The 17775-nt window shown below is 40.7% G+C and overlaps 1 protein-coding gene across 2 annotated transcripts in view; it reads left to right on the forward strand.

Moving 5' to 3' along the window:
• Window positions 1-17775, forward strand: part of HOOK3 (hook microtubule tethering protein 3) — a 94590-nt gene that overhangs the window by 60425 nt on the left and 16390 nt on the right. For both annotated transcript variants that reach the window (XM_069767681.1, XM_069767680.1), the window contains 2 exons: window positions 4437-4600; window positions 13667-13807. In XM_069767681.1, coding sequence (XP_069623782.1) covers window positions 4437-4600; window positions 13667-13807 — 305 coding nt within the window. The remainder of the gene's footprint in view (window positions 1-4436; window positions 4601-13666; window positions 13808-17775) is intronic.

The following is a 17775-nucleotide window of genomic DNA, read 5'->3' on the forward strand; positions in this document are numbered from 1 at the left end:
CCCTGACCAAGTATTAAGTGCATTTACTGAACATACATTTCAATAGGCCAACATTTCGGATTTTAAAATCATCTTTCAGCTGGTGTTATAAAGTATTCTAATTTACTGAGATAATTACTTTGGGGTTTTCATTGGCAGTAAGCCATAATCGTCAACATTAACCCCTTTACCCCCAAGGGTGGTTTGCACGTTAATGACCGGGCCAATTTTTACAATTCTGACCACTGTCCCTTTATGAGGTTATAACTCTGGAACGCTTCAACGGATCCCAGTGAATCTGACACTGTTTTCTCGTGACGTATTGTACTTCATGACAATGGTAAAAATTCTTTGATAGTACCTGCGTTTATTTGTGAAAAAAATGGAAATTTGGCGAAAATTATGAAAATTTCGCAATTTTCCAACTTTGAATTTTTATGCAATTAAATCACAGAGATATGTCACACAAAATACTTAATAAGTAACATTTCCCACATGTCTACTTTACATCAGCACAATTTTGGAACCAAAATTTTTTTTTGTTAGGGAGTTATAAGGGTGAAAAGTTGACCAGCAATTTCTCATTTCTACAACACCATTTTTTTTAGGGACCACATCTCATTTGAAGTCATTTTGAGGGGTCTATATGATAGAAAATACCCAAGTGTGACACCATTCTAAAAACTACACCCCTCAAGGTACTCAAAACCACATTCAAGAAGTTTATTAACCCTTCTGGTGCTTCACAGGAATTTTTTGAATGTTTAAATAAAAATGAACATTTAACTTTTTTTCACAAAAAATTTAATTCAGCTCCAATTTGTTTTATTTTACCAAGGGTAACAGGAGAAAATGGACCCCAAACATTGTTGTACAATTTGTCCTGAGTACGCCAATACCCCACATGTGGGGGTAAACCACTGTTTGGGCGCATGGCACAGCTCGGAAGCGAAGGAGCGCCATTTGACTTTTCTATGCAAAATTGACTGGAATTGAGATGGGACGCCATGTTTCGTTTGGAGAGCCCTTGATGTGCCTAAACATTGAAACCCCCCACAAGTGACACCATTTTGGAAATTAGACTCCCTAAGGAACTTATCTAGAGGTGTGGTGAGCTCTTTGACCCACCAAGTGCTTCACAGAAGTTTATAATGTAGAACCGTAAAAATAAAAAATCATATTTTTTCACAAAAATTATCTTTTTGCCCCCAATTTTTTATTTTTCCAAGGGTAAGAGAAGAAATTGGACCCCAAAAGTTGTTGTACAATTTGTCCTGAGTACGCTGATACCCCATATGTGGGGGTAAACCACTGTTTGGGCGGATGGGAGAGCTCGGAAAGGAAGGAGCGCCGTTTGACTTTTCAATGCAAAATTGACAGGAATTGAGATGAGACCCCATGTTGCGTTTGCAGAGCCCCTAATGTACCTAAACAGTAGAAACCCCCCACAAGTGACACCATTTTGGAAAGTAGACCCCCTAAGGAACTTATCTAGATGGTGGGTCAAAGCGCTCACCACACAAGGGCTTCACAGAAGTTTATAATGGAGAGCCGTAAAAATAAAACAAAAATTTTTTCCCACAAAAATTATTTTTTAGCCCCGAGTTTTGTATTTTCCCGAGGGTATCAGGAGAAATTGGACCCCAAAATTTGTTGTCCAATTTGTCCTGAGTGCGCTGATACCCCATATGTGGGGGGGAACCACTGTTTGGGCGCATGGGAGGGCTCGGAAGGGAAGGAGCTCCATTTGGAATGCAGACTTAGATGGAATGGTCTGCAGGTGTCACATTGCATTTGCAGAGCCGAAGTGACACCATTTTGGAAACTAGACCCCCTAAGGAACTTATCTAGATGTGTTGTGAGAGCTTTGAACCCCTAAGTGTTTCACTACAGTTTACAACGCAGAGCCGTAAAAATAAAAAATCTTTTTTTCCCACAAAAATTATTTTTTAGCCCCCAGTTTTGTATTTTCCCAAGGGTAACAGGAGAAATTGGACCCCAACAGTTGTTGTCCTATTTGTCCTGAGTACGCTGATACCCCATATGTTGGGGTAAACCCCTGTTTGGGCACACGGGAGAGCTCGGAAGGGAAGGAGCACTGTTTTACTTTTTCAACGCAGAATTGGCTGGAATTGAGATCGGATGCCATGTCGCGTTTGGAGAGCCCCTGATATGCCTAAACAGTGGAAACCCCCCAATTATAACTGAAACCCTAATCCAAACACTCCCCTAACCCTAATTCCAATGGTAACCCTAACCACACCTCTAACCCTGACACACCCCTAACCCTAATCCCAACCCTATTCCCAACTGTAAATGTAATCTAAACCCTAACTGTAACTTTAGCCCCAACCCAAACTGTAGCCCTAACCCTAGCCCTAATGGGAAAATGGAAATAAATACATTTTTTGAATTTTTCCCTAACTAAGGGGGTGATGAAGGGGGGTTTGATTTACTTTTATAGTGGGTTTTTTAGCGGATTTTTATGATTGGCAGCAGTCACACACTGAAAGACGCTTTTTATTGCAAAAAATATTTTTTGCGTTACCACATTTTGAGAGCTATAATTTTTCCATATTTTGGTCCACAGAGTCATGTGAGGTCTTGTTTTTTGCGGGACGAGTTGACGTTTTTATTGGTAACATTTTCGGGCACGTGACATTTTTTGATCGCTTTTTATTCCGATTTTTGTTAGGCAGAATAAACAAAAACCAGCTATTCATGAATTTCTTTTGGGGGAGGCGTTTATACCGTTCTGCGTTTGGTAAAATTGATAAAGCAGTTTTATTCTTCGGGTCAGTACGATTACAGCGACACCTCATTTATATCATTTTTTTATGTTTTGGCGCTTTTATTCGATAAAAACTATTTTATAGAAAAAATAATTATTTTGGCATCGCTTTATTCTCAGGACTATAACTTTTTTATTTTTTTGCTGATGATGCTGTATTGCGGCTCCTTTTTTGCGGGACAAGATGACGCTTTCAGCGGTACCATGGTTATTTATATCTGTCCTTTTGATCGCGTGTTATTCCACTTTTTGTTCGGCGGTATGATAATAAAGCGTCGTTTTTTGCCTCGTTGTTTTTTTCTTACGGTGTTTACTGAAGGGGTTAACTAGTGGGCCAGTTTTATAGGTCGGGCCGTTACGGACGCGGCGATACTAAATATATGTACTTTTATTGTGTTTTTTTATTTATTTAGATAAAGAAATGTATTTATGGGAATGATATATATTTTTTTTCATTATTTAGGAATATTTTTTTTTATTTTTCTTTACACATTTGGAAATTTTTTTTTAAACTTTTTTACTTTGTCCCAGGGGGGGAAATCACAGATCGATGATCTGACAGTTTGCACAGCACTCTGTCAGATCACCGATCTGATAGCAGTGCAGGCTGCTTCACAGTGCCTGCTCTGAGCAGGCTCTGTGAAGCCACCTCCCTCCCTGCAGGACCCGGATCCGCGGCCATCTTGGATCCGGGCCTGGAGCAAGCAGGGAGGGAGGTAAGACCCTCGCAGCAACGCGATCACATCGCGTTGCTGCGGGGGGCTCAAGGAAACCCGCAGGGAGCCCCCTCCCTGCGCGATGCTTCCCTGCACCGCCGGCACATCGCGATCATCTTTGATCGCGGTGTTCCAGGGGTTAATGTGCCGGGGGCGGTCCGTGACCGCTCCTGGCACATAGTGCCGGATGTCAGCTGCGATAGGCAGCTGACACCTGGCCGCGATCGGCCGCGCTCCCCCCGTGAGCGCCGCCGATCGCGCTGGACGTACTATCCCGTCCGTGGTCTGGGGGGCCCACCCCACCTCGACGGGATAGTACGTCCGATGTCAGAAAGGGGTTAACAGAAATAAATACTTGAAATAGATCACTCTGTTATGATTCTATATAATGAGTTTCACTTTTTGTATTGAAGAACTGAAATAAATTAACTTTTTGATGACAATTTTGTGAGAAGCACCTGTAGCTCTATCAAAGACAAGTCCAGTAATACCTTTACATGGCCAGTCTGTTCCTCTGTTACTGAGAAATCAGTATTTGAAGTGAAATGCAAATGAGAATGAAGAGCTATCTGTAAATCCAAAGACTCTGTCACTCCAGCTTTATGTACTTTATGTAGGGGGAGAAGAACTTTCACCTGAGCCAACAACTACCTAAAATGTATGACAAGCTTGTTTTTTTTTTTTTTTTTTACTCTGGAATTTGCTTGCTTTTTATGTGATCTGCCAAGAAGATTGTAATGTTTTAAAATCTAAGCAATTTTACAATGATTAATTCAATTATTTGTACTTGTTATAAATGTGGTTGCAGTGCCATCATATACTGTAATAACAGTGTGACGGTTACACGAATGCTCTGAGTGGATAGCATGTTCCCTGGATTGCACAAGAAAATGTTGTCTCCTACAAATACTTCTTTAAATTTAATAGTGAATTTTTGTTTGCTTTTTAAGGTCGCTGCCCTCCAAGAAGAGAAGAGTAGTTTACTTGCTGAAAACCAGGTTCTTATGGAACGTCTAAATCAGTCTGATTCTTTAGAAGATCCTAATAGTCCAGCTGGAAGAAGGCACCTCCAACTTCAGACACAGCTAGAGCAACTACAAGAAGAAACCTTTAGGTAGAATGCATATTATTTTATGTACAGTCCAGGTTTTAGATGAGTCTACAGTCACTATATATGACTGCAGACTTCTGAATCCTCACAGCACGCGCATTGCATGCTGTCAGGATTCTCCGTTGGCGAGAGCTGTCAGTCTTGTGAACACAAATATGTGATTTGCATGCTTCCGGTCACGTTCCGATTCACTTAGATGTGCGTAGCCTTGTTTAACGCAAGTGAATTGAGTGAGGCCGTGCACATCTAATCGTCACGTGACTGCCTGTATGCTTTCAGCATCATTACGGAGAATTCTGACAGTGTGCGTTGTGCACTCTTTCAGGATTCAGAAGTCTATAGACTTTCATCTCAAACCTGGACAACCCCTTTAAACTTATAGATCATGTCCAGCATGGTCACATATAGCCTACACCATGTTCCAAATTATTATGCAAATTATATTTTTCTTGGATTTTCCAAAATCGTCGATGCAAATGAGTCAGTCTAATAAAAGTCATCACCTGTTGGAGTATAAATCGAATTTTATTGAAGAAACCTCCCAATGATAACAGTATAATCTCCAAAATAAATAAAAACTCAAAATGCACTGTTCCAAATTATTAGGCACAGTAGAATTTCTGAACATTTGATATGTTTTAAAGAACAGAAAAATTGCAGCATTAGGAGGTCACATTCACTGAACAAAAAAGCTATTTAACGCCAAAACATCCTAACATGTAACTTGGCCTGTTAACATAGGACCCCTTGTTTGATATCACCTTCACAATTCTTGCATCCATTGAACTTGTGAGTTTTTGGAGAGTTTCTGCTTTTGATGTGAACTGTCTCGCACCCTCATAGATCTTTTGCTTGATGATACTCCAAAGCTTCTCTATAGGGTTGAGGTCAGGTGAAGATGGTGGCCACACCATGAGTTTATCTCCTTTTATGCCCATAGCAGCCAATGACTCAGAGGTATTCTTTGCAGCATGAGATTGTGCATTGTTATGCATGAAGATGATTTTGCTCCTGAAGGCACGTTTCTGCTCTTTATACCATGGAAGAAAGTTGTCAGTCAGAAACTCTATTTACTTTGCAGAGGTGATTTTCACACCTTCAGGAACCTTAAAGGGCCCTACCAGCTGTTTCCCCATGATTCCGGCCCAAAACATGATTCCACCTCCTTGCTGACGTCGCAGCCTTGTTGGGATATGGTGGCCATCCACCAACCATCCACTACTCCGTCCATCTAGACCATCCAGGGTTACTCGACACTCATCAGTAAACAAGACTGTTTGAAAAGTAGTCTTCATGTATGTCTGGGCCCACTGCAACCGTTTCTGCTTGTGAACACTGTTTAGGGGTGGCCGAATAGTAGGTTTATGCACCACAGCAAGCCTTTGAAGTATCCTACACCTTGAGGTTCGAGGGACTCCACCAGCAGCTTCAAACATCTGTTTGCTGGTTTGTAATGGTATTTTGGCAGCTGCTCTCTTAATCCAATGAATTTGTCTGGCAGAAACCTTCCTCATTATGCCTTTATCTGCATGAACTCTGTGCTCAGATTCAGTCACAAATCTCTTCACAGTATGATGATCAGTCTTAAGTTTTCGTGAAATATCTAATGTTTTCATCCCTTGTCCAAGGTATTGCACTATTTAACACTTTTCAGCATCAGATATATCCTTTTTGTTTCCCATATTGCTTGAAACCTGTGGCCTGCTTAATAATGTGGAACATCATTTTTAAGTAGTTTTCCTTTAATTAGAATCCCCTGGAAAACTAATTATCACATGTGTTAAAGATTGATTTCAGTGATCCATTGAGCCCTGAGACACAATACCATCCACGTGGTTATTTGAAAAACTAAACAATTAAATCTTTATGACACTTAAATCCAATTTGCATAATAATTTGGAACATAGTGTATACCAGACAATGTAGAGCCAGGTTTATATGGTTAGGAAAATATCTGGCAGCCAGTGAGCTTTCCACAAAATCCTTTTAACAGTTTGCTGTCCATCCTAAAATATGGAAACAGGAACACATGGGCTACTTGCACAGTGAACAAGTCTGTATGATCATGTTCACACACCACCAAGAAACCTGAAGACACAAAAGAGAATAGTAAAACCAAAAACACTCAGTTTGAAAAAATGTTGCAGTAATCCGCAAGTGCTAGTAAAAGATGTAAAAAAACAGGGTATTTGGTTGATACGTTTTTTGCAAAAAATGTATACTAAGCTGCTCTACCAATCTTCACGGTATACCCTTATCAGAGCAGTCCTAACTAATGTATGCAATCCCTATCTGATGTATTTAAAAACCTGATCATCTGTATATAACCTGTGTGAACAGGGTTCAGAGAGGAAAAATCCATGTGTGCATACAGGGTAGAACAGCTTTTGTGCAGATAGCCCAAGAGGAGTGGTGGAACTCCCCAGTCTTGTAGACACAAGAGAACAATTATGGAAACAGGAACACATGGGCTACTTGCACAGTGAACAAGTCTGTATGATCATGTTCACACACCACCAAGAAACCTGAAGACACAAAAGAGAATAGTAAAACCAAAAACACTCAGTTTGAAAAAATGTTGCAGTAATCCGCAAGTGCTAGTAAAAGATGTAAAAAACAGGGTATTTGGTTGATACGTTTTTTGCAAAAAATGTATACTAAGCTGCTCTACCAATCTTCACGGTATACCCTTATCAGAGCAGTCCTAACTAATGTATGCAATCCCTATCTGATGTATTTAAAAACCTGATCATCTGTATATAACCTGTGTGAACAGGGTTCAGAGAGGAAAAATCCATGTGTGCATACAGGGTAGAACAGCTTTTGTGCAGATAGCCCAAGAGGAGTGGTGGAACTCCCCAGTCTTGTAGACACAAGAGAACAATTATGGAAACAGGAACACATGGGCTACTTGCACAGTGAACAAGTCTGTATGATCATGTTCACACACCACCAAGAAACCTGAAGACACAAAAGAGAATAGTAAAACCAAAAACACTCAGTTTGAAAAAATGTTGCAGTAATCCGCAAGTGCTAGCCCTCTTGGGCTATCTGCACAAAAGCTGTTCTACCCTGTATGCACACATGGATTTTTCCTCTCTGAACCCTGTTCACACAGGTTATATACAGATGATCAGGTTTTTAAATACATCAGATAGGGATTGCATACATTAGTTAGGACTGCTCTGATAAGGGTATACCGTGAAGATTGGTAGAGCAGCTTAGTATACATTTTTTGCAAAAAACGTATCAACCAAATACCCTGTTTTTTACATCTTTTACTAGCACTTGCGGATTACTGCAACATTTTTTCAAACTGAGTGTTTTTGGTTTTACTATTCTCTTTTGTGTCTTCAACCATCCTAAAATATGTTTGAACTTTCTTTGCAGAGTTTAACATCTGTGGCATACTTTATGGGTTATTCAGATAGTTTTCAATTTCAAACGTTAAAGTTTTTAAAGAGAAAATCTTCTAAACATACAGAATGCAAATCCTCCATCAGATTTACAGTGCACATCCTTGGCAGATGATGTGAACATAATGGTGCAACAATGTAGGTAAATGCTCATATTCAGCAGTCTTTAGTCTACAGAGCAGAATTTGTATAGCATCTTTTACCAGACAGGTTTTCTTTAACCCCTTCATGACCCAACCTATTTTGACCTTAAAGACCTTGCCGTTTTTTGCAATTCTGACCAGTGTCCCTTTATGAGGTAATAACTCAGGAACGCTTCAATGGATCCTAGCGGTCCTGAGATTGTTTTTTCGTGACATATTGGGCTTCATGTTAGTGGTAAATTTAGGTCAATAAATTCTGTGTTTATTTGTGATAAAAACGGAAATTTGGCGAAAATTTTGAAAATTTCGCAATTTTCACATTTTGAATTTTTATTCTGTTAAACCAGAGAGTTATGTGACACAAAATAGTTCATAAATAACATTTCCCACACGTCTACTTTACATCAGCACAATTTTGGAAACAAAATTTTTTTTTGCTAGGAAGTTATAAGGGTTAAAATTTGACCAGCGATTTCTCATTTTTACAACGAAATTTACAAAACCATTTTTTTTAGGGACACCTCACATTTGTAGTCAGTTTGAGGGGTCTATATGGCTGAAAATACCCAAAAGTGACACCATTCTAAAACCTGCACCCCTCAAGGTGCACAAAACCACATTCCAGAAGTTTATTAACCCTTCAGGTGCTTCACAGCAGCAGAAGCAACATGGAAGGAAAAAATGAACATTTAACTTTTTAGTCACAAAAATGATTTTTAGCAACAATTTTTTTTATTTTCCCAATGGTAAAAGGAGAAATTGAACCACGAAAGTTGTTGTCCAATTTGTCCTGAGTACGCTGATACCTCATATGTGGGGGTAAACCACTGTTTGGGCGCACGGCAGGGCTTGGAAGGGAAGGAGCGCCATTTGATTTTTTGAATGAAAAATTGGCTGCACTCTTTAGCGGACACCATGTCACATTTGGAGAGACCCTGTGTGCCTAAACATTGGAGCTCCCCCACAAGTGACCCAATTTTGGAAACTGGACCCCCCAAGGAACTTATCTAGATGCATAGTGAGCACTTTAAACCCTCAGGTGCTTCACAAATTGATCCGTAAAAATGAAAAAGTACTTTTTTTCACAAAAAGTTTATTTTCGCCTCAATTTTTTCATTTTCACATGGGCAATAGGATAAAATGGATCCTAAAATTTGTTGAGCAATTTCTCCCGAGTACGCCGATACCTCATATGTGGGGGTAAACCACTGTTTGGGCACACGGCAGGGCTCAGAAGGGAAGGCGTGCCTTTTGACTTTTTGAATGGAAAATTAGCTCCAATTGTTAGTGGGCACCATGTCGCGTTTGGAGAGCCCCTGTGTGCCTATGCATTGGAGCTCCCCCACAAGTGACCCCATTTTGGAAACTAGACCCCCCCAAGGAACTTATCTAGATGCATACTGAGCACTTTAAACCCCCAGGTGCTTCACAGAAGTTTATAACGCAGAACCATGAAAATAAAAAATAATTTTTCTTTCCACAAAAATGATTTTTTAGCCTGGAATTTCCTATTTTGCCAATGGTAATAGGAGAAATTGGACCACAAATGTTGTCCAGTTTGTCCTGAGTACGCAGATACCCCATATGTGGGGGTAAACCACTGTTTGGGCGCATGGCAGGGATTGGAAGGGAAGGCACGCCATTTGGCTTTTTAAATGGAAAATTAGCTCCAATCATTAGCGGACACCATGTCGCGTTTGGAGAGCCCCTGTGTGCCTAAACATTGCAGATCCCCCACAAATGACCCCATTTTGGAAACTAGACCCCCAAAGGAACTAATCTAGATGTGAGGTGAGCACTTTGAACCCCCAAGTGCTTCACAGAAGTTTATAACACAGAGCAGTGAAAATAATAAATACATTTTCTTTCTTCAAAAATAATCTTTTAGCCCAGAATTTTTTAATTTTCCCAAGGGTAACAGGAGAAATTTGACCCCAATATTTGTTGTCCAGTTTCTCCTGAGTACGGTGATACATATGTGGGGGTAAACTACTGTTTGGGCACATGCCGGGGCTCGGAAGTGAAGTAGTGACGTTTTGAAATGCAGACTTTGATGGAATGCTCTACGGGCATCACGTTGCGTTTGCAGAGCCCCTGGTGTGCCTAAACAGTAGAAACCCCCCACAAGTGACCCCATTTTGGAAACTAGACCCCGAAATGAACTTATCTAGATATGTGGTGAGCACTTTCAACCCCCAAGTGCTTCACAGAAGTTTATAACGCAGAGCCGTGAAAATAATAAATACGTTTTCTTTCCTCAAAAATAATTTTTTAGCCCAGAATTTTTATTTTCCCAAGGGTTACAGGAGAAATTGGACCACAAAAGTTGTTGTCCAGTTTCTCCTGAGTAAGCTGATACCCCATGTGTGGCGGTAAACCACTGTTTGGGCACACGTCGGGGCTCAGAAGGGAAGTAATGACTTTTGAAATGCAGACTTTGATGGAATGGTCTGCGGGCGTCACGTTGCGTTTGCAGAGCCCCTGGTGTGCCTAAACAGTAGAAACCCCCCACAAGTGACCCCATTTTGGAAACTAGACCCCCCAAGGAACTTATCTAGATATGTGGTGAGCACTTTGAACCCCCAAGTGCTTCACAGACGTTTACAACGCAGAGCCGTGAAAATAAAAAATCATTTTTCTTTCCTCAAAAATGATGTTTTAGCAAGCAATTTTTTATTTTCTCAAGGGTAACAAGGAAAAATTGGACCCTAGTAATTGTTGCGCAGTTTGTCCTGACTATGCTGGTACCCCATATGTGGGGGTAAACCACTGTTTGGGCACACGTCGGGGCTCGGAAGTGAGGGAGCACCATTTGACTTTTTGAATACAAGATTGGCTGGAATCAATGGTGGCGCCATGTTGCGTTTGGAGACCCCCTGATGTGCCTAAACAGTGGAAACCCCTCAATTCTAACTCCAACACACCCCTAACCCTTATCCCAACTGTAGCCGTAACCCTAATCAAAACCCTAACCCCAACACACCCCTAACCACAACCCTAACCCCAACACACCCCTAACCCTAATCCCAACCCTAACCCCAACACACCCCTAACTCTAACCACAACCCTAATTCCAACCCAACCCTAACCCTAAGGCTATGTGCCAATGTTGCGGATTCGTATGAGATTTTTCAGCACCATTTTTGAAAAATCCGCGGGTAAAAGGCACTGCGTTTTACCTGCGGATTTACCGCGGATTGCCAGTGTTTTTTGTGCGGATTTCACCTGTGGATTCCTATTGAGGAACAGGTGTAAAACGCTGCGGAATCCGCACAAAGAATTGACATGCTGCGGAAAATACAACGCAGCGTTTCCGCGTGGTATTTTCCGCACCATGGGCACAGCGGATTTGGTTTTCCATATGTTTACATGGTACTGTAAACCTGATGGAACACTGCTGCGGATGCGCAGCCAAATCCGCACCGTGTGCACATAGCCTAATTCTAAAGGTATGTGCACACGCTGCGGAAAACGCTGCGGATCCACAGCAGTTTCCCATGAGTTTACAGTTCAATGTAAACCTATGGGAAACAAAAATCGCTGTACACATGCTGCAGAAAAACTGCACGGAAACGCAGCGGTTTACATTCCGCAGCATGTCACTTCTTTCTGCGGATTCCGCAGCGGTTTTACAACTGCTCCAATAGAAAATCGCAGTTGTAAAACCGCAGTGAAATGCGCAGAAAAACCGCGGTAAATCCACGATAAATCCACAGCGGTTTAACACTGCGGATTTATCAAATCCGCTGCGGAAGAATCCGCAGAGGACCAGAATACGTGTGCACATACCGAAACCCTAACCCTAACCCTAGTTCTTACCCCAACCTTAAAAAAAAAAAAAAAAAAATCTTTATTTTATTATTGTCCCTACCTATGGGGGTGACAAAGGGGGGGGTTATTTATTGTTTTTTTATTTTGATCACTGTGATAGGTTTTATCACAGTGATCAAAATTCACTTTGGAACGAATCTGCCGGTCAGCAGATTCGGCGGGCGCACTGCGCATGCACCCGCCATTTTGGAAGATGGCGGCACCCAGGAAAGAAGATGGACGGACCCCGGGAGGCTAGGTAAGTATAAGGGGGGAAAGATCAGGGCACGGGGGGGGGGGGGGGCGTCGGAGCACGGGTGGGGGGGGGTGGATCGGAACACGGGGGGGTGGATTGGAGCACGGGGTGGGGGATCGCTGTGCGGGGGGTGGATCGGAGCATGGGGGGATCGCTGTGCGGGGGGGGATCGGAGTGCGGGGGGGTTTGATTGGAGCACGGGGGGTGGGATAGGAGGACGGGGGAGCGGAGCACAGGACGGAGGGGAGCGGACCACAGATCGGAGGGCTGGGGGGGAGATCGGTGGGGTGGGGGCACATAAGTGTTTCCAGCCATGGCCGATGATATTGCAGCATCGGCCATGGCTGGATTGTAATATTTCACCAGTTTTTTAGGTGAAATATTACAAATCGCTCTGATTGGCAGTTTCACTTTCAACAGCCAATCAGAGCAATTGTAGCCACCCCCTGGGCTAAACTACCACTCCCCCTGTCCCTGCAGATCTGGTGAAATTGGAGTTAACCCTTTCACCGGATCTGCAGGGACGCGATCTTTCTGTGACACAGCATATGCGTCACAGGTCGGATTGGCACCGACTTTCATGACGCATACGCTGTGTCAGAGGTCGGGAAGGGGTTAAACTATGACATTGATTATCTAGGTGCTAATATTGTGCTACTTGCCATTCCCTCACTCTCCATGTATATTGATTGTGGTCAGCTGTTGAACTTAACTGTCTATTGACTGTCTTGACTGTAGTAGCACCCACCCACTGGTACAGATGCTTTGTAATTCTGTGACTCGCCGAGTATTAAATGGTTAAGCGTTAAGAAAAAAAAAAACATTTTACTTACATGAGATGTTTTCATCGATGACCTTGATTGCTTTGGAGTTCTGGTAGAATAGTTTCATTCCTGTAGAAAGGGTATTTTAATAAATATGGTGCAACATACAAACATATATTTGACTATCCGCACAAATTTCTTATTTTTGTGAAATCTCCCACTTGTTTGTTAGCACAGCCCTTTCCAAGGACCTTACAGTGCTCCTGTCCTGAAAATGGCCAATGGTTGAGGGGCATATGACTAGAGTCGTCCATTAGCAACCTCCGTTTAAAAAACGCTGTCTACTAGTTTCACGGTCTGTTTAAACTAGCGCCATGGCCTAGGTTTATATTTGTCACGACATGACCTGTTTTTAAGTGATCCAAATGACTTGTATGAATGTTTGTCTGTCTGGTTTCTCTGGTTCAATTTTTTTGATAAGCTAGAAAAACACTGCAGATAAGACTATTCTTGTCTTCCAAAAAGCAACTGGCCCCTTTGTGAACAGGATTTGACAACTTTGTAAACCAACACGAGACATAGGATTATGTGTAGATAATACCAGTCATTTTTGAGAATTTATATCTCTTTTTTTCTATTCTTGTTTTGTTACCCTAAACAAAGGTTTTCATCTTCTCTAGGCTTGAAGCGTCCAAAGATGATTACAGGATACGATGCGAAGAGCTTGAAAAAGAGATCACAGAGCTAAAGCAGCAAAATGAAGATTTAACAACACTAGCCGATGAAGCACAGTCACTGAAAGATGAAATGGACGTGCTAAGGTACAGGCCAAGACTTTATCTCATTTTTAGTTTGTCAAACTTCAAAACAGCTTATCCTCTGTGTTCTATTGTTAAAAACTATTTCTCCGATCTAGATAGATGGCTATACAGATATAAATACACCGCTCAACATTGAAATATTAACACCAATAAGGAAAAGTTGTGGCATTCTAAAAATCGCAGGAATAATAAAGATGTAAATGATATGCTAATAATGAAAAAATGGAAACCAAATTTTCAAAACATCTCTGTTTTTTCAGTGCCCTGTGCAGAGATGTATACACTTTGCATGCACGCCTTCACTGCTATTAACATTATATCACCAGGCCACATGTTGCTTGTGCTACTGTGAGAGGCCTGCATGGTCTGAACGTGCTACTATGTGCTACAACTATGGTCTGCAGTATCTCTGAACTTGTCTTTCATCGAATACATCCAGGATGTCATTGGTTAGCAAATGAAGAGGAAGCCACCAGCACCAGATCTTGATGAATTTCCAAGCTGTATTCAGCAAGGCAAAACATTAATAACAACCATTAATAACCTCAGTGAAAGCTTCCAAGGCATGTAAGACGTGTGTTTCGGCTCTCGTACGTAATATTGACTAAATTGTGATTGGTGTAGAAAAATGCTGAAAAGTAGGAATGCTTTCAAAAACAGAAATGTTAATACTTTATATTTTGTTAGAAGATAAATATAAAATGAATGCACAAAAGAGAAATATAAATGAAAGAAATAATTGGTGTGGTGTGACCACTCTTTGCCTTCAAAACAACATCCATTGTTCTAGGTATACTTCACAGATTTTTTTTTTTCAATTCTTTATTTATGATTTTACCAAAAGCAACATATAACACTCATCATATCATATCTCATAAGGTGCAAAAGTTTGTAGTACAAATGAGGTTATGCGTTTATATATAACCCATATAACAAGAGAACTAAAAGAAACGGAATGACCGAAACAGGTGTCACTTGTAGTCCAGAGTTGGCGAAAGACCAGCATCTACGTATCAATTTACAGCTGAAATTCAAATTATAAAAACAATTTTATCATCAAAATAGGAATAATAAGTTTGTTTACTGAAGCTGAAATAGGGGAGGGAGACTCTGTCACGCTAGCAAAGATGACCAAAACACCGTAGTACACAAAAGAGAAAATTTAAGTCTCATCTAATTTTTTCCTATCCAGTTAGACCAAGGAGACAAGATCTTTAGGAAACGGTCATGGGAGAGCATTTCCCACACTTCACAGATTTTGTAAGAACTCAGCAGGGAGGTTATTCTAAATATCTTGGAGAACTAACGACAGATCTTCTGTAGATGTAGACTTGTACAAATCCTTCTGTCTCTTCATGTAATCCCAGACAGACTAGATGATGTAGAGATCGGGGCTCTGTTGGGACCATACCATCACTTCCAAGACTTTTTGTTGTTCTTTACACTGATGATACTAAGGGACAATTTTTTTATGTCTGGGATCGTTTTCCTGCTGCAGAATAAATTTAATTGGACACCTGAGTACTGCATGATGGAAACTGTATATCTTTGCAATTTGGTTAAGATTAATTGTGTCCTAAATCCTAACTCCATTTGCGGAAATGGAGCTCCAAACTTGCATGGAACCTACACCATGCTTCACTGTTGCCTGCAGACACTCATTATTGTACTACTCTCCAGACACTCCGCTAATAGATTGCCTTCTGTTACAGCCAAATATTTCATATTTTGATTCATCAGTCCAGATCACTTGCTGACATTTTTTTTAAGCTCAGTTCTCATGCATGGTTGAGTAGCTTGGCCTTGTCTCCATGTTAAAGATGTGGCTATTTGGCCTCATTTCTTCCATGAAGATCATTTCTGGCTAGATAAAAACAGAAAAAAATAGTCCATCATTCTATTGAAAATAAAAACAGCAAAGCCAATATATGACCAAAGATATCTACTATATAATTGTCTAAGGTCCACTTCCGTCTTTGTCTGTCTTTCCATCTGTCTGTAACGGAAATCCCAAGTCGCTGATTGGTCGCGGCAAAACAGCCACGACCAATCCGCGATGGGCACAGTCCGGTGGCAAAATGGCCGCTCCTTACTCCCCGCAGTCTGTGTGACCAACTTTTTACTATTGAAGCTGCCTATGTAGCATCAATAGTAAAAAGATCTAATGTTGAAAATAATAATAAAAAAAAAAAAAAAAAATATATATATATATATAATAGTTATACACTCACCGTCCATCGGCCCCTCGGATCCAGAACAGGCCTTTTTCACTCCTCGCGATGCTCCAGTGACCGCTCCATGCATTTCGATCTCGCGAGATGATGACGTAGCAGTCTCGCGAGACCGCTACGTCATCATCTCGCGAGACCGCAATGCACTCTTGGGACCGGAGTGCGCGAGGAGCATCGGTAAACGCTTCGCCTGGATCCGGGGGCCAACGGAAGGCGAGTATACAGGTCCTTCTCAAAAAATTAGCATATAGTGTTAAATTTCATTATTTACCATAATGTAATGATTACAATTAAACTTTCATATATTACACAGGTCAACAAAAAAAAAAAAATTTTCTGGTGTCCAAAATATTTTAATGAATTTGGGGTATTTTTGGGGTGCTGATTCTGAATATGTCATCAGTTTTGCCAGATTGGCTCAAGTTTTTGAGATTTTTGGTATCTTATTTATAGCACTTGTTGGTAAATGCGACGCATCATCTCATTAATTTCTTTTTCTAATTTTGGGTTAGTACTTGAACTGAGCAGTTCTCAATATAGTTTTGTGTTAATTAGTGTTCTAAAAGTTTGTTCATAGCTTGATTTTTGCACTAACTTTATGTTGTTGTCTGTTTTCCAGTGAAAAGCATGAACTCATCAAGAAGAAGTTGTCTTAACGATCCAGACTCATTCTGTTACATTTGTGGTGAATACACACTGCCAATACACACTTCATCATCATCAGGTGGGGGAAGGTCAGGTAACATGGTAACCACAGGTACAGGCACATCTTCACAATGAGGGACAGGCCTTCTTGCAGATTCCATGTTAGGTTGCTCCCATTTTCGTTTCTTATGCTTATTGAATTCTTGCACTTGCACTGCACAGAAATAACAGTCATCATGATGATTTTTTTGCTCTCTCCACACCATTGGAACACCAAATTTGAAGCTTTTTCTTTGTCCTTTGCTCCATTTTCGTAATAATTCGATACATGCTTTGCACACTATGTGTGGTGCCCAAAACTTGTCTTGGTCCCCAAGCATAACCCCAAAATAGGCAAAATACACTTTTTTTTACGAAGTCTGTTATGTTTCTTCTATGTTTTGGCAGTGTGTATTCACCACAAATGTAACAGAATGAGTCTGGATCGTTAAGACAACTTCTTCTTGATGAGTTCATGCTTTTCACTGGAAAACAGACAACAACATAAAGTTAGTGCAAAAATCAAGCTATGAACAAACTTTTAGAACACTAATTAACACAAAACTATATTGAGAACTGCTCAGTTCAAGTACTAATCCAAAGAAATTAATGAGATGATGCGTCGCATTTACCAACAAGTGCTATAAATAAGATACCAAAAATCTCAAAAACTTGAGCCAATCTGGCAAAACTGATGACATATTCAGAATCAGCACCCCAAAGTTACCCTAAATTCGATGAAATATCTTTGGCACCAAAAATGCTGTTGACCAGTGTTATAGATTCATTATCCACCAACTGAAATTTGTCAGGTCTTTTATTGTTTTAATACTGATGATTTTGGCATACAACTCCTGATAACCCAAAAAACTTGTCTCAATAAATTAGCATATCAAGAAAAGGTTCTCTAAACGACCTATTACCCTAATCTTCTGAATCAACTAATTAACTCTAAACACATGCAAAAGATACCTGAGGCTTTTATAAACTCCCTGCCTGGTTCATTACTCAAAACCCCCATCATGGGTAAGACTAGCGACCTGACAGATGTCA

The sequence above is a fragment of the Ranitomeya imitator genome, chromosome 1 (genome assembly GCF_032444005.1).
Source record: "Ranitomeya imitator isolate aRanImi1 chromosome 1, aRanImi1.pri, whole genome shotgun sequence".
NCBI lineage: Eukaryota > Metazoa > Chordata > Amphibia > Anura > Dendrobatidae > Ranitomeya > Ranitomeya imitator.